At 41.5% G+C, this 21,995-nt stretch overlaps 1 protein-coding gene across 2 annotated transcripts in view; it reads right to left on the bottom strand.

The window, feature by feature from the left end:
* The window catches only part of LOC125466639 (ephrin type-B receptor 2), a 761,045-nt gene that overhangs the window by 135,378 nt on the left and 603,672 nt on the right, over positions 1 to 21,995 (bottom strand). For both annotated transcript variants that reach the window (XM_048561431.2, XM_048561432.2), the window contains exons 4-5: positions 18,094 to 18,249; positions 176 to 511 (exon numbers count right to left, since the gene is read on the bottom strand). In XM_048561431.2, coding sequence (XP_048417388.1) covers positions 176 to 511; positions 18,094 to 18,249 — 492 coding nt within the window. The remainder of the gene's footprint in view (positions 1 to 175; positions 512 to 18,093; positions 18,250 to 21,995) is intronic.

The raw sequence follows: 21,995 nt of genomic DNA, 5'->3' as shown, positions 1-21,995 counted from the left end.
AAATCGAATCAGAAACAGGACAGACTAAAATTGTTCAAGAGATTTAGGAAACTGCAATTCAAGACCAGAAATATCAGTGGTCTTTGGAATTATTTTGTTTCATCATACAATAAGTCACACTGTCAGACTTCTTCATCACATTCAGACACACAAATCAAAAATACATATTTCCTACCAGCTTGATTGGTGGTAATATTGACAGCAGCAAATTTAGGTGGGTGAGGGCTCTGATCTGACACTCCATTCACAGCCTGGATCTCGAAGGTATACTGTGTGTGGGCAAGCAGGTCGCTGATGTAAACGTGAGGCTCAGTCAAACCCAACTGACGTGGCACAAACTGCACATTGTCTCCACATCGAGTGCAGGTGCTGCGGCCTGCATTGCAACTCTTACAGATCACATTGTAAACCACGTCTTCCCGGCCACCTGTCTCATGAGGAGCAGACCACTCCAAGTTCAGGGATGTTTCATTCACACTGGAGATAACTCCCAATGGGGCTGAGGGTGTCGCTTGGTTAAAAAAAAAGAAATTACAAACATTAGAACTAATAAGATGACAATTTATAACCAATATTGAAAACCAAACTTACAAGTCATTGACCACTCGAGTTGATAAGAAAAAAAGTCTGCAGATTATGTAACATTTCTTCAACCTGTTCAGAGTTGTAATCTTTTTGGTTAATGCAGCAACTTTGTTTCGAATAGAGCATGGAGACAGTAAGGTGAGCTGTATATTGGTTTATAAGTTTTGAAGTGGCAGAAAATCCCATCAACATTTCTATATAAGACATCTTTTCACCCAGAGAGTGGTGGAGTTAAGTACCCTCACAATATTTAAAGAGCATCTGGATGAATATTTAAATATGTTGCTGGGGATACAGATACAAGGAAAAAATGCCAACTGTCATCTCTGAGCCTTCAGCATTGAGAGGGTGGGACAGTCAAAATTCCCCTGAGCTCTTCCCCTATCAGCTTCTCTAGGTTAAAATCAAATCCAGAGAAGATGCAAAAGCAGGCCATCAGTTGTTCTTTCACTGGGGAATTTTGTTTTTCTCTGCAATTAGTAAATTACACTTGTACCTTTTCCTCATTTGTGGAGGACCACAGGAAAGTTGTATTTCTTCCAGCACAATTTTCATGTGTAGGTCTGGGTTTTGGAAGTCATTTCAGTAAAACCTCCTTGGAAAATTATTATCTACCCAGAAAAGGCTGCTTAGGAGTTGGGAACATTTTGAATGACAAATGTAAATTGTTTTGACACCTAAAATGTCATTATTAGATGATGTATTATAATGTAGATGCATTCTTAATGCAGTGATTCCTCATAGGGGTTTGTCCTGCAAAGGTAACATTACCACTACTGCATAAGTGTTGTCTTGTTTTACAACACTCTTTTCATTGTTTTTAATGCATTATTTCACTTTGTCCAATATAAAATGTCCTGTCAGCCTCTTGTTGATAATAATTTTCTTTTAGTTTTCTCATTCTTCTTGATTGAACAATGAGTTGACATTACGGTTAGTTGAACTTTGAATAGCTGTGTGTTTCAAAAAGAACAAATGTTTGCTTTTGGGAATGTGCCCTGGATAATATTTACCGATGTTAAGAATATTGAAGAGGAATCGGCACTGAGTGCTGCTATATTGACTGCTGGCAGCTGCTTGTATGTTGAGTTGGCCAATCAAAGAAGGACAGACGCTAACCAGCCAACACAGAGAACACTGATTAAACAAAAAAAAAGGTAAAAAGGGACAACTGATTCTGGCCAGCGTGGAGTGATTTTGGAAGCTTTGGAATTGGCTGTTCTGTGTTATACTCTCCCTAGTTTTATACCCAGTTAAAGAATTGTTGGATGTTCTGAGAAAAGAATTCCAATTTGTTAATAATACCTTTGACAAAGTCCCACATAGGATAAAGAAGGTAAAAGCTCATGTGGCCCCAGCATAACTTGACAAGATGGATCCAAAACAGAAGATAGCAGGTAGTTTGTGAGAGTGGTGGAGTGGTGTGGTGTATCACAAGAATCAGTGCTGGGTCGCTTATTGTTTGTAATATTCATAAATGATGTAGATAAGAATGTGAGAGGATTGATAAGTAAGTTTGTGGATGACAAAAAGAGTAGCCAAGTAGTTAACACTAAGTGGTCTTGGGTTACAGGAGGAATGATCAGGTGGGAAAATCAGATGGAATTTAATACTGATAAATGTGAGGTAATGCACTTTGGAAGAAGGAGCAATATGAGGGGAGCACTCAGTGAATGGTAAGGCATTAGGAATATCAGAGGAGCTGAGAAGTATTGGGGTAATAGTCCACAGATCCTTGAAGATGGCAGCACAGATTAATAGGGTAGTTAAGAAAGGCAGATGGGACACTTACCCTCATCAGTTGTGGCATAAATTATAACAGCTGGGGAGGTCATCTTGGAGTAGTAAAGACCTTTTGGTTAGGCCACAGCTGGAACACTGTATGTAGTTCTGGTCATCACACTATAAAAAGGATGTGATTGCACTGGAGGGGGAGTGCAAAGGAGATTCACCAGGATGTTACATAGGACATAGCATTTCAGCAATGAGGGCTAGCTGAATAAACTCAGGTTGTTTTCTTCGGAGCACAGAAGGTTGAGCGGGGACCGGATAGAGGTGTATAAGGTTATGAGGGACATGGGCATGGTAAATAGAAAGCAGCTTTAACTCTCCTTTGGCGAAAACGTCCATAATAAGGGGGCATAATTTTAAAGTGAAAGGCAGGAGATTTACAGGGCATTTTAGGAAAAATAATTCCACACAGAAGGTAGTGGGGGTCTGGAATGCACTGCCTGGGAGGGTAGTTGAGGAAGGAAACCTCACAACCATTAAGAAGAACTTGGATGAGGATGTGAAGTGTCATAATATGAAAGGCCATGGGCCTACCATGGGAACGTAGGCATAGTGTATAGTATGTTTGTGGTAGTGCAAAGTCAATTGGTTGAAGTGTCTGGATGAACACAGCAGGCGAAGCAGCGTCTTAAGAGCAGGAAAGCTGAAGGGTCTAGGCCCGAAATGTCAGCTTTCCCGCACTTAAGACGCTGCTTCGCCTGCTGTGTTCATCCAGCTTTACACCTTGTTATATCGGATTCTCCAGCATCTGTAGTTCCTAATATCTCTGGTTGAAGGGGCTCTTTTGCACTGACAGATGCTAATTCTTTTGGAAGTCTGCCGACACTATTCACTAATACTGTAGAACTGAAGGTTTTTGAAAATGGTGTCATGTTTGTATATTAATAATTTAGTTTGTTAAGGGGTGGGGGTGGTGATACTTTGACTTTATTTTGTCCTTTTTAAGTAAGGTTTTAAGACAGAGATAATGAGCTATCTATTAAAAACTCAAAATAAACATTTTGTGAGGCCTTGGGAATTTGCTTTTATTAAAATGTTGGAATACTAGAAGCAGCCTGAATGGATACGGTCAAGTTCTCACAGAACCATATTTTTAGTTTCTTACTTTTTCAGTAGTAATTGTGTTTTGGGTCTGTTGCTGCAATACATTTCTCCCTGTCACACTCTGACTTTTCTTCATGTTTTCCTCCTGGGCTACTGGAGTTGCATGTGAGACAATCTGTTTTTTGCAATTTGCCCTTTGCCAAAGGGTGTTTGACCAAATGAATTGCATTTGGAACATAGCACCTTACTCTTATCTTTAAAATAAGAAAATGTTAGGGTTTAGGCTATTTTGATACATTTTGAACAGGTCTGGTTTGGTCCATAACAAATGGGATATACAGTATGTGCTTCTGAACAACTCATTATTCAAAGATTGTACAAAGGTTTGGCACTATCATTTAAAACTATTTAATTAAAATAGAAAGTTACAAATCCTTTATTTTCTTTTCATTTATGCGTTAACTGCCTTTGACTGTCTGAGAGCGTGTTGGATGGGTAGTCTTGCTCAAAGAAAATTGAGTTAAATGATAGATATTAATTAGATCATCTTATTGTTTAACTTTATCCTGGCAATGTGACAAAATTAAGAATAAATTGTTAATTTGAACAAAAATTATAAATTTGGTGCCCAGACCTTTGGTATTTGTAAAATCTAGTTGGGAACAATTGAGCAATTATGAAGGTCACTGAACACATTCATTTCATGTGCTGCAAATTCAGCCATAATGATTTTAATCTGATTCAGCTTGCTATCCCTGTGTCATAACACGACTCTGTCATAGTTTGTTTCGAAACACAGAATCCCTGTACTGTGGAAACAGGTCATTTGGCTCATCAAATCCACATTGACCCTCTGAAGTGAATTTCAACCAAACCCCGACTCTATAATAACAAGGTGTAGGGCTGGATGAACACAGCAGGCCTTGTTATCTCGGATTCTCCAGCATCTGCAGTTCCTATTATCCCCGACTCTGTAATCTGCATTTCCCATGGCTAACACACCCAGCCTGCACATCCCTGGGCACAATGGGTAATTTAACAATCCACCTAACCTGCACATCTTTGGACTGCGGAAGGAAACCAGAACACCCAGTAGAAACCCACACAGATATAGGGAGAGCATGCAAACTCCATACAGACAATCAAACCGGGCCCCTGGTGTTTCATGATTCAAATCAATCAATAGTTCCTGTTTTATTAAAAACATCCAGCTTTTAAAAATTGCCCAATGGTCCATCCTTGACACTTCTATTGTTGGTTTTGCAAACGTTGGACCCAAAGTAGCTACTAAGGATTAATGAACTATAAATTTCCTACTCAAAAACAATGAAATATTTTATTTCCAAAGGTAAATCCATCTGTAATAATTTTCCATCTGGGTATAGTTGCTTTCATTTTTGGTTGGTGTATATGCTACAAATCTAAATGTATCTTTTCTTGATCAATGAAATGACTGATTATCGCCCAAACTCCATAACTTAAAAGGTCAAGCTGTAGTAACTCATGTTTCTTTTATATGCATAATAAGTCTCTTGCTGTGGTTTATGTCATTCCCTTTTCATTGCTGTCAACAATTACACAGTACTGCAAACACAGGTAAAACTTCAGGCAGACATTGAGTAATATTGGATTATGCCTTGTAAGGATTTAATCTCTGACCTCTTTTGGTTTAAATCATGAAATGTCATGTCTATGTATTCTTTCTGTGTTATAGTTCTGTCATTGGTTTTCAGGATAAGATCTGGCTGCACAAAGCACTGCCTACACCATTCCAAATTCACACTGGGATTTTTCAGCCTCTTCAGCATTTTATTTATAATGTGAAGGTTCTGTTCCTCTGATGGTCATGGTCAACACATTATCCTGATCACAGAAACAAAGCTGCACTTCTTTCAAAATCTTATCCACTGTAACATAGAAGATTGCTGAGTACTTCTTAACAGTTCAGGATATGCCTCAGACCAAACAAGTAATGCTGTGAATAGCTTTTGGATATACGTGCATTAGATGTTGTTCAGAAATGGCTGATTCCTGGCTCTGTATTAACAGCCAGTATTAAGAGCTCTGTATTATCTGGTATGATGCTGGAGTCCCATGCGATTTGTCCAAATTTGCTGTGGAGGGAGACAGTGGGTGAGGTGTGTAATTCACTAGTCTCTGTTTCCTCTGTGCTCCTTTGTGGCCTGCTTATCTTTTTATTTCATAAAAAGCAAAATAATGTGGAGAATGGAACGCAAAATAGAAATACAGTGGATATAGCAACATCAATATAACTCTTCAGGTCAAACACTGACTGAGGCTTTCCTCAGTGTAGAACTATAGTGCAGCATTATCAGTAGAGACAAACAGATGAATAAGGCTGGGCAGCTTCCATCAGTTCTGGTATGCATTGAGGCAGAGCATGTATCAACCACAATGAGAAGAATATACCAATGAGCTTCAGCACTAGAACACATCCCTGTTTGGCCCCAGTCAAAGGGTTTTAGTGTCATCTGTCATACCTGACCTTGTCATGGAAGTAGGAGGAGATCACACACAGCAGCTGCAGTGGGCAGCTGATTTTCTCTAGTAGTTTCAACAGACTGCCTCTGCTCAGTCAGTCAATGCTTTCCTAAGTTTGATCAAGTTAGTATTTAGTGGGCTTCTTTTTCATTGCATGTGTCTTGCAGCTACTGGACTGAAGATCATGTCAATTAGGAATCTTCTAGTTCTGTATTGTCAGTTAGATATAATTCGTTTGAAGAAATTAAGACTATTCCTTGGAGAAAAAGATTGGAAGAGATTTTATCGAGCTGTTCTAAATTATTTGTGGTCTGGACAGAATAGATAGGGAGAAACGTCCAATGGTTATAGAATTGAGAACTCGAGGAAACAGACTTAAGTCAACTGGAAAAAGTAGTGCTGGAGATAGGAAGAGAAACATCTCACACAGTCAATGGTTAGGGTCTGGAATGCACTGCCTGCGAATTTGGTGGAAGCAGGTTCCATGAAGGCTGTCAAGAGGGAGCTAGATTTTTATCTGAAAAGGAAGAATTAGGAGCATTAGAGGTTTCAGGTCAGGGAGTAATGTTAGTTCAATTACTCACAGCAAGTGCAAACGCAATGATTCTATAAAAAAATGTTATTCTGTGATAGAGAGATAGTAGGAACTGCATGTGCTGGAGAATCTGAGATAACAAGGTGTAGAGCTGGATGAACACAGCAGGCCAAGCAGCATCAGAGGTGCAGGAAGGCAGATGTTTCGGGCATCGACCCTCGTTCAGAAAATTTCCTGAAGGAGTGTCTAGGCCCGAAACGTCAAGCCTTCCTGCTCCCCTGATGCTGCTTGGCCTGCTGTGTTCATCCAGCTCTGCACCTTGTTATCTCTTATTCTGTGATATCCAGTTTTGCATGATAGACAAGTGCTCCACACTGTTTAGAGCTTCCTCTGTGACCATACTCTCTTGAATGCAACTCAAGAGGAAAACACCTCTTTGAAACCACCCTCCCCAACTTGTTACCGCATCTATCAATAGCAGTACTGACAGGAATAATCACAATTTGGTTACTACCTTTCATCACTTGTGGCACTATCACAATGTTAAGTGGGATACTGTCAGAACTAGTAACTCAAAATTAGGTATCCTTGAGGCATTATAGATCATCATCAGCAGCAAAATTGCTCTCAAACACAATCTGCAATCCCACAGCGTGGCGTATCCCCATTTTACCATTACCATCAATATAGAGGATTCATCCTGGTTCTTTGAAGAGTGCATGAGGGCATGCCAGGAGAAACAGCAGGCATATCTGAAAAGTAAGGTGTCAATCTGTGAGAATGCCAAACAGTAGTATGCTATAGATACAGTCAAGTGATTCATGACTAACGTTTCATACTGAAGCTCTGCAGTGCTGTCACACCCAGTCAATGGATATTGCCTGCACAATTAAATTAAGGAGGACATTCCACAAACAGGTGATTTTAAAGTAAATAAAAGTAAACAATGGGAGCTTGGAGAACTTGAGAGGTGAGAGATACAGAAAAATAAAGAGAAAGGATAAAAAGGCTTAATGGTAGGGGTAAGGTAACAAGAATGACAAGAAGAGACAGTTTTTATGTTTGTGCAGTTTGTATCAACAAATAAAGCCTAAGTAAGCTAAAACCATGAAAAGACAGATTGAATAGCCCTGTTAGTGAGGGAGGAAATAAGTGACAACGAGGAAATAAATTGGTTCCATAAATCTGAAATCAACCAAGGGGTGGAAAATGTCGGTGGGGGGCTAACTATAGGGTCTCAAACATTAGTGCACATGTGAACAAAGGGATTAAAGAGGAGATTAGAGGGTACAACTGTAATCATGGGGAATTTTAATCCACATAAAGATTGGACAAACCAAACCATCAATAATACCAACAGGGAAGAATTTTCTGGAGTTTATAATGGAATAGTGTTTTTATACGACTAACATGTTCAGGAATCATCTAAAGAGCAGGATATCCTTGACTGAGTATTGTGCAATGAGAAAGGATGAATTTTTTATCTTGATGGTAATGGGGATAAGCCATACTATGGTATTGCAGATTGTGTTTGAGTACAATTTTGCTACTGCTGATGATCTACAGTGCCTCATGGATATCCAATTTGAATTACTCATTCTGACAGTATCCTGCTTAACATGGCGTTAGATCTGTTCTGGAAGAGCGACCATAAAATTATAGATAGTAGGAACTGCCGATGCTGGAGATGCCGATGCACCTCCCAGTCGTGAACCATTTCAACTCTCCCTCCCACTCCTCAGATGACATGTCCATCCTGGGCCTCCTCCAGTGCCACAATGATGCCACTCGAAGTTTGCAGGAACAGAACCTCATATTTCTCTTGGGAACCATGCAGTCCAATTGTATCAATGCGGACTTCACAAGCTTGAAAATCTCTCCTCCCCTGACCTCATCGCAACACCAGCCCAGCTCGTCCCCGCCTCTCTAACCTGTCCGTCCTTCCTCCCGCCTATCCACTCCTCCACCTCAACTCCACCTCCACTCCTATCTACCAGTCTCATCCCACCTCCTTGACCTATCTGTTTTCCCTGGACAGACCTACCCCCACCCTAACTCCCACCTACACTCACCTTTACTGGCTCCATCCCCGCCTCTTTGATCTGTCTGTCTCCTCTCTACCTAACTGCTCCTTTATCCATCTTGCATCCACCTCCCCCTCCCTATTAATTTCAGAATTCCCTTCCCCTTCCCCATTTCTGAAGAAGGGTCCAGACCTGAAACGTCAGCTTCCCTGCTCCTGTGATGCTGCTGGCTTGCTGTGTTCATCCAGCTCTACAAGTTGTTATCTCATAAAATTATGGAATTGTTTGTTAAAATGAAAAGTGAAAAAGTTGAATCAGAAATTAGGGTCCTGAAACTAAATAAAGCTACCTATTTAACCTTGATAGGCGCAAGGTGATGCACTTTGGGAGAAGAAACAAGATGAGGGGGTATTCAATGAATGGCAGGACACTGGGTAGCTTACAGGAACGGAGGGATCTTGGGGTGACGATTCACAGATCCCTAAAGTCGGCTGAGCACATGAATAGTCCAGTTAAGAAGGCAAATGGGGCACTTGCTTTCATCAGTCGTGTCACAGAGTATAAGAGCGAGGAGGCAATGTTGGAGCTCTGTAGAGTGTTGGTCAGGCCACAGCAGGAGTACTACATGCAGTTCTGGTCACCTCACAAGAAAACATTAACACTAGAGGGGTACAGAGGAGGTTTGCCAGGATGTTGCCTGGGATGGAGAAATTGAGCTAAAAAGAGAGACCAGATAGGCTTGGATTGTTTTCTTTAGAATAGAGAGGACTGAGGGAGGTCATGATTGAGATGTATAAGATTATGAGCGGTGTGGACAGGGTGAATAGAGGCCAGCTGTTCCCTTTGGTCAGGGGTCAATCACGAGAGGGCATAGTTCTAGGACAAGGGGCAGGAGATTCAGATGGGATTTGAGAAACTACTTTTTCCACTCAGCGGGTGGTGGTAATCTGGAATGCACTGCCTGGAGAGATAGTGGAGGCTGGAAACATTACAACTTTTGAAAAATATTTGTAAAAGTATTTTAAATAATATAACATTCAAAGATATGGGACAAGAGCAGCAAATCAGGATTAGCGCAAGTTTCCAATGATGAATTGGGGAATGTTACTAAAAGGGTGGATAGGCTATAGAACATAGAACATAGAACATAGAACAGTACAGCACAGAACAGGCCCTTCAGCCCACAATGTTGTGCCGACCATTGATCCTCATGTATGCACCCTCAAATTTCTGTGACCATATACATGTCCAGCAGTCTCTTAAATGACCCCAATGACCTTGCTTCCACAACTGCTACTGGCAACGCATTCCATGCTCTCACAACTCTCTGCGTAAAGAACCTGCCTCTGACATCCCCTCTATACTTTACACCAACCAGCTTAAAACTATGACCCCTCGTGCTAGCCATTTCTGCCCTGGGAAATAGTCTCTGGCTATCAACTCTATCTATGCCTCTCATTATCTTGTATACCTCAATTAGGTCCCCTCTCCTCCTCCTTTTCTCCAATGAAAAGAGACCGAGCTCAGTCAACCTCTCTTCATAAGATAAGCCCTCCAGTCCAGGCAGCATCCTGGTAAACCTCCTCTGAACCCTCTCCAAAGCATCCACATCTTTCCTATTATAGGGCGCCCAGAACTGGACGCAGTATTCCAAGTGCGGTCTAACCAAAGTTTTATAGAGCTGCAACAAGATCTCACGACTCTTAAACTCAATCCCCCTGTTAATGAAAGCCAAAACACCATATGCTTTCTTAACAACCCTGTCCACTTGGGTGGCCATTTTAAGGGATCTATGTATCTGCACACCAAGATCCCTCTGTTCCTCCACGCTGCCAAGAATCCTATCCTTAATCCTGTACTCAGCTTTCAAATTCGACCTTCCAAAATGCATCACCTCGCATTTATCCAGGTTGAACTCCATCTGCCACCTCTCAGCCCATCTCTGCATCCTGTCAATGTCCCGCTGCAGCCTACAACAGCCCTCTACACTGTCAACGACACCTCCGACCTTTGTGTCGTCTGCAAACTTGCTGACCCATCCTTCAATTCCCTCGTCCAAGTCATTAATAAAAATTACAAACAGTAGAGGCCCAAGGACAGAGCCCTGTGGAACTCCACTCACCACTGACTTCCAGGCAGAATATTTTCCTTCTACTACCACTCGCTGTCTTCTGTTGGCCAGCCAATTCTGTATCCAAGCAGCTAAGTTCCCCTGTATCCCATTCCTCCTGACCTTCTGAATGAGCCTACCATGGGGAACCTTATCAAATGCCTTACTGAAGTCCATATACACCACATCCACAGCTCGACCCTCATCAACTTTTCTAGTCACATCCTCAAAAAACTCGATAAGGTTTGTAAGGCATGACCTACCCCTCACAAAGCCGTGTTGACTGTATTTGATCAAGCCATGCTCTTCCAGATGGTCATAAATCTTATCCCTCAGAATCCTTTCTAACACCTTGCAGACGACAGACGTGAGACTTACCGGTCTATAATTGCCGGGGATTTCCCTATTTCCTTTCTTGAAGAGAGGAATTACATTTGCCTCTCTCCAGTCCTCAGGTACGACTCCAGTGGAGAGCAAGGATGCAAAGATCTTCGCAAGTGGCGAAGCAATTGCATTTCTCGCTTCCCAAAGCAGCCGAGGACAAATCCGATCCTGGCTAACATTAAAAAAGATGAGCATGAATTACAACAATTATTTATTCCTTCTGGTGCAAAAATAAAGCACAAAAGGACACTCAACCATGGCTTACAAAAGAAATAGGGACAAAATTAGATCCAAAGAGCAGACATATAAAACTGACATGAAAGGCAGCAGAGCTGAGGATTGAGAGTATTTTAGGATTCAACAAAAGTGAGAAAAAGTAGAGTATGACAGTAAACTAGGAAGAAACATGAAAGGTGACTGTCTGAATTCCAATAAATATGATGAGAAAAAGACTAGTGAAGACGAGATTAGTGAAGGTTTGGCCTCAATCAGAAATGGGGGAAATTATAACCGTGAATAAAGAAATGGCAGAAGAGTGGAACACACATTTTGATTTTGTCTTCAAAAATGAAGACACAAATAATTTCCCAGAAAGGGTAGGAGACCAGGGATCCACTAAGAGAGAGGAATTGAAGAAAATCATTTAATGAAAATGAAATGGTGGTAGAGAAATTAATAGGGTAAAGGTTAATGAATTTTGAAGACTTCATAGTCCACCTTCCACAGCATGAAAGAAAGTGGGCTTGGAGATACTGGGTGCATGGTGGTCATCTTCCAAAATTCTATCGGCTTTGGAGTAGATGGAACAATTTGGAAGATGGCAAATGTAGCCTAACTATTTAAGAAAGATGGAAGAGAAAGATTAGAGACTACAGAAATGTTCACCAAAGATCAGTTGTGTGGAAAATGCTAAAGTCCAAGATACAGAATATTGAACTGTACAGCATAGGAACTGGCTCTTTGGTGCCAAATTAATCACTTCTGCCTGCTGTGGCCCATATCATTCCATTTCTTTCACACTCATGTGCTTATATAAAAGTCCCTTAAACACCTCTATTCAACCTGTCTCTACCACCACTCCTGGTAGCACATTCCAGACTCCTTTCCATGGTCTTAAAAAAAAACTTGACCCTCACATCTCCTTTTGAACTTCCCCCCTCACCTTGAAAGCATAGCCCCAGGGGGCATGCTTCAACTCTTGGAAAAAAAAGACTTTTCTTCAACCCTATCTATGCATCTCAACTTTACAGACTTTTATGAAGTCTCCCTTTGGCCTATACTGCTCAACAGAAAACGGCTCGAGTTTTTCTAGCCTCTCCTTATAGCTCATATTCTCTCATCCAGGCAGCATCCTGGTAAACCACTCCTGCACCCTCTCCAAAGCCTTCACATCTTTCCTTTAATGTGGTGACCAGAATTGAATTCAATACTCTAAGTGTGGCCTAATGAAAATCTTATAAAGCTGCAACATGACATCTTGACTCTTGTACTCAATTCCCCAACCAATACAGGCAAGCTTGCCATATGCCTTCTTTACCACCTTATCTACTTGCATGATCACTTTTATAGAGCTATGGACTTGAATCCCTTGATTTCTTTGTACATCAATGTTGTTCAAGGTCCTGCCAATAACTATAAACTTTTCCCTATATTGCAAACAACAGAGGTCCCAGTGTGATCACTTTCATGGACCTATGGATTTGAATCCCTTGATCTCTTTGTACATCAATGTTGTTCAAGGTCCTGCCAATAACTATAAACTTTTCCCTATATTGCAAACAACAGAGGTCCCAGTATGATCACTTTCATGGACCTATGGATTTGAATCCCTTGATCTCTTTGTACATCAATGTTGTTCAAGGTCCTGCCAATAACTATAAACTTTTCCTTATATTGCAAACGGCAGAGGTCCCAGTATGGCTCCCTGCAGAACATCACTAGGCATGGACGTCCAGCCAGAAAAGCACCCTTTCCCTATTACTCTTTGCCTTCTATGCATAAGCCAATTCTGAATCCAGCTGGCCAAGTCACCATGGATCTTAATGTTCGGATGAGTCTACCATGAGGGACGCTGTTGAAAGCCTTAGTAAAATCCATGTAGACAACATCTACTCCTCTACCCTTGATTATATTTGTCACCTTTTCGAAAAATTTAATCAAGATAGTAAGACATGACCAGCCCCACACAAAGTGATTGTCCTAAATTAGGCCATGCTTTACCAAACGTGTGGAAATCCCATCTATAAGAATTCCCTCCAATAGCTTCTTAACCACCAATGAGAGACTCAGTGGTCTACAATTTCCTGAAAACTGTGATAGCAGAACACTTCAAAATATAGGATGGGTTTATGAAATAGAAATCTTGCTTTATGTAACTTCTGGGCTCTACAGAGTTGTGGAGAGGGCCAGTGAGTTGTGAGCAGTGCAAACATAAAATCTGTGGTTGATTTGCTCACCAAGCTGGTTTGATAGTTCGCAGATGTTTCATTACCCTGCTGGGAACAGCATCAGTGTAGCCTCCAGTAAAGCACTGTTATGTTTTCCCAGCTGGTATTTAAATGCTGCGGTCCATTGGATTTGATTACCTCGTTTCTGGTTTTCCTTTGCAGTGGTGTGTATATAGGGTCTAGTTCTTTGTTTTTGTTGATGGTCTTCTTGGTGTCGAACCAGGCCTCCAGGAATTCCTGTGTTTGTCTCTGTTTGGCCTGTCCTAGGATCCTGATGTTGACTCAATCAAACTGCTGGTTCTCCTTATCCGTGTGAATGAAAAAGAGTGAGTCGTGTCTTTTTGTTGCTAGTTGGCATTCATGTAATTTTGTGGCCAGTTTTGATCCTGTCTGCTCAATGCAATGGTTGTTGCAGTCATTGCATTGAATTTTGTAAATTACGTTGGCTTTGTCCATTGTGAGTAAAGGGTCTTTGGTTCAAGTTAGCAGTTGGCGTAGGGTTGACATGGGTTTGTATGCCCAATGGTCGTAGGAGTCTTGTGGTCAGTTCGGAGATGTTCTTGATGTATGGTAGCATAATGAATGTGCTAGGGGATGCAGCATCTTCCTGATAGGCACTGTCAGATCCAATTATTCGCATATCTGTCGTCCTTAAATACTTGGTGGAGATACTCTTCTTTCTGGCATAGTTCCGGGTTGCTACGTGTGTAGTCGCTCATTTAAACAGTGTGTTCACACAACTTTGTTTGTGGGTGTTTGGCGTGGTTACTGCTGAAATTCACTACTTGGTCAGTGTATGTGGCTTTACTGTGTACCTTCATCAGGAATTCTCCACTGGCCCTGCATTCTAACAAGATGTCCAGAAACGGGAGCTGTTCGTTCTTTTCCGCTTCTCTGGTGAATTTGTTGCTGGTGAGTGTTGTTTATGCGTTAGTGTGCCTCCTCTATTGGTCCGTTTGAAGATCACAAAAGTGTTAGATCCATAGTTTGCATTGGATTTGTATTGGGTTTTGGGTTGGATCCAAACTATGGATTCGACATGTGGACAACACTTTTGTCATCAAACCTGACACACTCGTCACACTACCATACATCAAGAACATATCAGAACTGACTACAAGACTCCTATGACCACTGGGCATCAGAGTAGCACACAAACACATGCCAACCCTACGCCTACTGCTAACTCGAACCAAAGACTCGTTACCCACCATGGACAGAACCAACGTAGTGGTAGTGGACGGGCAATATTCAACATGGTGTTCAGTTACGAATGGTATACCACAAGGATAGGTTCTGGGTCCTCTTCTATTTGTGACTTTTGTAAATGATTTGGATGTAGGTGTGGAAGAGTGGATTAGTAAGTTCGCAGATGATACGAAGGTGGGTCGAGTTGCAGATAGTGTGGAGAGCTGTTCTAGGTTACAAAGGGACATAAACAGGATGCAGAGCTGGGCTGAGATGTGGCAGATGGAGTTTAATCCTGAAAAGTATGAGGCGATTTATTTTGGAAGGATAAATTTGAAAGTAGAATACAGGGTTAACGGAAAGATTCTTGGCAGTGTGGAGGAGCACAGGGATCTTGGGGTTCATGTATACAATTCCTGAAAGCCAACACCCCGGTGGATAGAGTGGTTAAGAAGGCATATGGTGTGTTAGCTTTTGTTAATAGAGGGATTGAGTTCAAGAGCCGTGAAGTTATGCTCCAGCTATACAAAAGCCCGGTTCGGCCACATCTGGAGTATTGTGTCCAGTTCTGGTCACCTCATTACAGGAAAGATGTGGAAGCGTTGGAAAAAGTACAGAGGAGATTTCCCATGATGTTGCCTGGAATGGAGGGGAAGGTCTTACGAGGAAATGTTGAGAGAGCTAGGGCTTTACTCTTTAGAATGATGAAGGATGAAAGGTGACTTGATAGAGGTGTACAAAATGATCAGAAGTACAGATAGAGTGGACAGCCAGAGACTTTTTCCTTGGGTGGAAATAGCTATTACGAGGGGGCATAGTTTTAAAGTGAATGGAGGTAGATATGTGCTGTGCTGTTCTATGTTCTATATACAAAATTCCATGCAAGGACTGTGACAAACATTGCATTGGACAGACAGGAAAACTGGCCACAAAAGCACACGAACACCGACGAGTAACAAAAAGACACAACCGATACTCACTCATCTCCATTCACAGGGATAAGGAGAACCACCAGTTCAATTGGGACAACACCAGAATCCTAGGACAGGCCAAATAGAGACAAGCATGGAAATTCCCAGGGGCCTGGTTCTCCACCAAGAAGTTCATCAACAAACACATAGAACAAGACTCTATATATACATCACTGAGAAGGAAAACTGGAACTGAGGTAATCAAATCCAATGGATCGGACAGTTTAAATGCCAGGTGGGAAAATACAACAGCGCTTCGTTGGAGCCTGCACTGATGATGTTACCCAGCAGGGTAATGAAATGTCTGCGAACTAAAGAGCCAGCTCGGCGAGCCAACCAACCACAGCATCCAAAACCCGAGCTACAAATCTACTCAAGAACCTTCGAAATGCAAAATTATACAATGGTTAAAGCAGAGAAAGAGGCCATTTAGCCCATCATGTCTACACTAGCTCTCGACAAAGGTCATTCACATGATCCTGGTCCCATGCCCTGTATACTGAGCTGTAAGTATTTTCTCCTCAGATAATGATCCAAATCTTTTGGAAAAATACTATTTATCTGCCCACCCCACATTCATAGCAATACAATTTCAGATCTTAGTCACTCACTGTCTAAAAAATATATCATTTCTTCCTATTTTGTCATTACATCGTCCACATTACTTTTTTATTCAGTATCCTTTACTGGGGTTCTTGATCCTTAAATCAATTTCCACAATTTCTTCCTTGCTCTAAGCTCTTACTGATTTTGAACACCTCTCAAATCGAGAGACAGGTAGGCAAATGGAGAAATGGCCATGAGTGAAATGGAAAGTTGGTCAAAGGAGCAAGGATGAAGGCAGTCTCAATGGCAAACTGGGTGAAGCAATGTAAGTGATGGGAGATTCATGTCCTACTGCATTTCCAGTACAAGTGCTTCATAGAATCATAGAAACTCTACCTTGTGGAAGCAGGCCATTTGGTCCAACAAGTCCACACTGACTTTCTGAAGAGCATCCCACTCAGACTCACCACATCCCCTTCCACTATCCCTCTAATCCGGCAGTTCCCTTGGCCAATCCAAAAACCTGCGCATCTTTGGGCTATGGGAGGAAACCAGAGCACCTGGAGGAAAGTCACACAGACAATGAGGAGAACATGCAAACTCCACACAGTCAATGGTGGATTTGAACCCAGGTCTCTGGTGCTGTAAAGCAGCAGTGCTGACCACTGTGCCACCATGCCATCCCATGCTTTTTTATATGCATAAAGTTTGTTTGAGTTCTACTGGAGAGTTTGCACTATGAAAGCAAGAAAGACAGAAATTAATATTGAATCATTGATGACCTGTGGATAGCTCAATGTAGGTTACAGATAATGAACTTTTCAAATGTTATCACTGTTGTAATGATTGCATGACTTGACGAAATTCATGAACCAAACCATAAAGCTCCCAGAAAACAGCAATATGGTATTGACGTCAATGTTATTTGGTTTTAGGGATAAATCTCGGCCAGGGCATGGAGGATAGTTCTCTTGATATTGAAAATAAAGCCATTGGATATTTTCCTATCTACTTGTAAGTACAGACGGTTTAATAGCTCATCTGAAAGATGCTCAGGAAACAAAAAAGGAAGATACCAATTACTAATAACAAAACGAGGAGCTTGTGTATTTTATTATGTAACAAGTAAAAATGCAAGTTGCTGTTGTTGTGGCTTCCAGAAAAATAGAGCTGAATTTGTCCTTCTAGAGTCAAAAGTCTACAGCACAAAAAAAAAGCCCTTCGACCCATTGCATTTGCACCAAAAACAACTACCTAACTATTCTAATCCAGTTTTCTCGCATATGTGTCAGCCTTCTATGTCTTGATTTCATAAACACACAAAATATTCTGTAAGTGTTATGAGGGTTTCTGCCTCTACCACCCTTTCAGGCAGTCAGTTCAAGATTTCCATCACCATCTGGTGAGAAAAGTTTTTCTTCACATCTTCTCTAAAACACCTGCCCCTACCCTAAATCTATACCCCTGTTCAGTGATACCTTCGTCAAGAGGAAATCTTCTCTGATGTCTAACCTGTTCATGCCCCGCACTTTTATACATGTCAATGGTGTCCTCTCTCAGTATCCTCTTTTCTAAATAAAAGAACTCCAGTCTACCCAATCTCTCTTCCAATCTGAAACTCCGGCCCAGGAAACATCCTGGTAAATCTCCTTTGCATCCTCTCCAGTGCTATCACATCCCTCCTATAATTGCAGAGTTGCCCACAATACTCTAACTTTTGCCCAACCAATGTTTTATAGAGTTCAAATGTAATCTCCCTGCTTAAACTCTGTGCCATTGACTAACAAAGGTAAGTATACTGTATGCCTTCTTAACTACTTTATCTCCCTCCCCTGATACCTTCAGGGGCTGGTACACATGCATATCAAGATCCCCAGGTGATCCTATCTTCAGCACTATATCTGCCCTTGTTTGCATCACTAAGTGCCAAGACTACAAGCAGGAACATTGTTGATGGTAAACTTACTTGTGCATGGCATATCTGATGGGTCGTTGTCTGCCCGATAGTATTTATTCCTGCAAATACAGTTTGTGGCACCTTCAGATGTAGTTCTACTATTGATTGGACAGCTCAAACAGGGTTCTTCTCCTTGGTTTGGTTTAAATGATCCAGGCGGACAACCTATTATACAAAGAACACAAGACCAGAGTTCAGAGTGTGAGCAAGTGGGAAGTGCCAATAAACATGGTGAGTCTTCGGCTGTAATTCTATTGTATTGGATCTCTTTGATGGTTATAAAAGGCCAAGCATAGGAATTTAGACAATTGTGGCTTTGAATAGTTATAATGAGAAAAAAATTCAATGTAAAGGTGAGAGACGCATTAGAATGAGGAATGCCTGCAGGTCAGTTTGTGTTTAAATGCGTTTACAACTTAAATTTGTTTAACAGGAATGAACTCAAAGTCAAAATGAGGACAACTGAAAACAAACAATCAACTCACAATCAGAATGAAAATTAAATAATTGCATTTTCTTGGAACAATTTGGTATTCATTAGGTGACCATGTCAGTTTTAATTGTTTTGCCTTTGCATTTCCAAATGTTGTCACTGAAAAGTATATTCTGATGGAGATTACCAAAGTAGCTTCACTGCAGTTCATATTTGTTAAATCATTTGAATTAAATATATATGCTGGCTATCTAATTTGTCAACATGCAAACACTGTCTTTTCAAGACAGATATTCAAAAGCTTTTTTCCACTCAATGCCATGCATTCAAAGTCAGATCTACCTGGACAATATAAAACATGTTCAGGTCCTAGTCTCCTCTGTCAAACCTATTAACTATTCCAGGATTATTCAATATTATAAGAATAAGCTCTAGCATCTTCTTTCTACAGTAAACTGCCTAAACATGCCTCCTCTACTGAATTGTCTATCACTGTAACTGAGGCTATCTGATCAAGTGGCTCTGCCACATCTCTCAATTTCCTTAACCCACCTGACAAACTTACTCTAAATTTTTCTATTACTCCAAAAAACCATTTGTCCACTGCAACCCTCTCCCCCACACCCCCAACAAATAGCCTGGACCTGTACCTTTCTCCAGTTTATACCATCTACGATTCGTATTCTCTTCAAATTTATTTGTTATTCTTTGTAATTTGTTATTTACATAAATGTTCTGGATGTGAGTTTATATGGTATGATTAGTAAGTTTGACAATGACAAAAAATTAGGAGGTATCATTGATAGCGAAGAAGGTTATCAAATATGACAGAGGGATCTTGATCAGATGGGGAAGTGGGCTAAGGATTGGCAAACGCAATTCGGTACAGATAAGTGTGAGGTGTTGTGCTTTCGAAAGTCAAACCAAAGTAGGACTTATACTGTAAATGGGAAATTCTTAAGGAGTGTCGTGGAACAGAGGATCCGAGGAGTACAAGTACATAGCTTGTTAAAAGTGGCATCATAGGTGGACTTGGTCATGAAGGTCATTTAGGATGTTGGTCTTCATTGGTCAAGGAACTGAGTATAGGAGGTGGGATGTTATATTACAGTTGTATAAGTCATTGGTCAGGCCTCACTTGGAGTGTTGTGTACAGTTTTGGTCATCCTGATTTAGGAAAATCAGGAAGAGTGTAAAGAAGATTGGCCAGGACAAGTAGGCCTGAGTTCTCGGGAAAGATAGGCCAGAATGACCAGAGAAAGGGTAGGGTTGATCAAGGATTGTAAAGGGAATTTGTGCACAGAGCCTAAACAGGCTTTTCTTCAGTATTCACAACTAAGGGGGACCTAGTTGTAGAGGACGTTGACGTTTGTAAAGAAGATGTGCTAGGAATTCTGAGGAAGTTGAAGATAGATAAGTCTCCCGGGCCTGATGGGAATTATCCAAGGATTCTAAGGGAAGCGAGGGAAGAGATCACAGGGCCTTTGGTGATGATCTTTTTGTCCTCACTGTCCACGGGCATAGTTCCGGATGACTGGAAAGAGGCAAACATTGTTCAAAAAAAAGAATAAGGATAACCCCTGAAATTAGAGGCCAGTTAGTCTTATGTCAGTAGTGGGCAAATTATTGGAAAGGGTTCTGCGAAATGGGATTTATGATCACTTGGAAAGGCACAGATCGATTTGTGATAGTCAACATGGATTTGTGAGGGGTAGTTCATGCCTCACAAACCTTTGTGAATTCTTTGAAGAGGTGACCAAACATGTGGATGTAGGTAGAGCAGTGGATGTAGTCTACATGGATTTGAGTAAGGTGTTTGATAAGGTTCCCCATGGTAGGCTCACACAGAAAGTAAGGAGGCATGGGATAGGGGAAAATGTGGCAGATTGGATTCAGAATTGGCTGGCCCTTAGAAGACAAAGCATGGTAGTGGACAGAAAATATTCAACATGGTGCTCAGTTACGAGTGATGTACTACAAGGATCTGTTCTGGGTCCTCTTCTATTTGTGATTTTTGTAAATGATTTGGACGTAGGAGTGGAAGGGTGGATTAGTAAGTTCGCAGACGATACGAAGGTGGGTCAAGTTGTGGATAGTGCGGAGGGCTGTTCTAGGTTACAAAGGGACATTGATTGGACGCAGAGCTGGGCTGAGAAGTAGCAGATGGAGTTCAATCCTGAAAAGTGTAAGGCGATTCATTTTGGAATGAAATACTTGAAAGCAGAATACAGGATTAATGGTAAGATTCTTGACAGTGTGGAGGAGCAGAGGGATCTTGGGGTTCATGTCCACAGTTCCCTGAGAGCTGCTACCCAGGTGGATAGAGTTGTTAAGAAGGCGTATGGTGTGTTAGCTTTCATTAATAGAGGGATTGAGTTCAAGAGCTGTTAATAATATGCTCCAGTTGTACAAAAGCCCAGTTCAGCCACATCTGGAGTATTGTGTCCAGTTCTGGTAGCCTCATTACAGGAAAGATGTGCAAGTGTTGGAAAAGGTACAGAGGAGGTTTCCCAGGATGTTGCCTGGAATGGAGGAAAGGTCTTATGAGAAAAGGCTGAGAGAACCAGGGCTTTTTTCTTTAGAACGATGAAGGATAAGAGGTGTCTTGATAGTAGTGTACAAAATGATCAGAGGTATAGATAGAGTGGATAGCCAGAGGCTTTCTTTCGAGGGTGGAAGTAGCGATTACGAGGGGTAATAGATTTCAAGTGAGTGGACGGAGACAGAAGATAGAATATAGAACAATACAGCGCAGACCAGGCCCTTCGGCCATCGATGTTGCGCCAACCTGTGAACTAATCTAAGCCCATCCCGTACACGATATCATCGTCATCCATATGCGTATCCAAGGATTGTTTAAAAGCTCCTAATGTGGCTGAGTTAACTACATTGGCAGGCAGGGCATTCCACGCCCTTACCACTCTCCGAGTAAAGAACCTACCTCTGACATCTGTCTTAAATCTATCACCCCTTAATTTGCAGCTATGCCCCCTCGTACAAGCCAATGTCATCATCCTAGGAAAAAGACTCTCACTGTCCACCCTATCTAATTCTCTGATCATCTTGTATGTCTCTATTAAATCCCCTCTTAGCCTTCTTCTCTCCAATGAAAACAGACCGAAGTCCCTCAGCCTTTCCTCATAAGACCTTCGCTTGAGACCAGGCAACATCCTGGTAAATCTCCTCTTCACCTTTTCCTATGCTTCCACATCCATCCTGTAATGGGGCGTTCAGAACTGTACGCAATATTCCAAGTGAGGCCACACTAGCGTTTTGTACAGTTGCAGCATGACATGACAGCTCCGGAACTCAATCCCTCTACCAATAACACCTAACACACCAGATGCCTTCTTAACAGCACTATCAACCTAGCAACTTTTAGAAAATAGTCCATGCCTGTATTCATTTTTCCAAAGTGCAAGACCTCGCATTTGCTCACATTGAATTTCATCAGCCATTTCCTGCACCACTCTCCCAA

Source organism: Stegostoma tigrinum, chromosome 28 (assembly GCF_030684315.1).
Source record: "Stegostoma tigrinum isolate sSteTig4 chromosome 28, sSteTig4.hap1, whole genome shotgun sequence".
NCBI lineage: Eukaryota > Metazoa > Chordata > Chondrichthyes > Orectolobiformes > Stegostomatidae > Stegostoma > Stegostoma tigrinum.
Note: the sequence above shows the minus strand (reverse complement) of the source record. Positions and strands in the feature narration are given on the sequence as shown.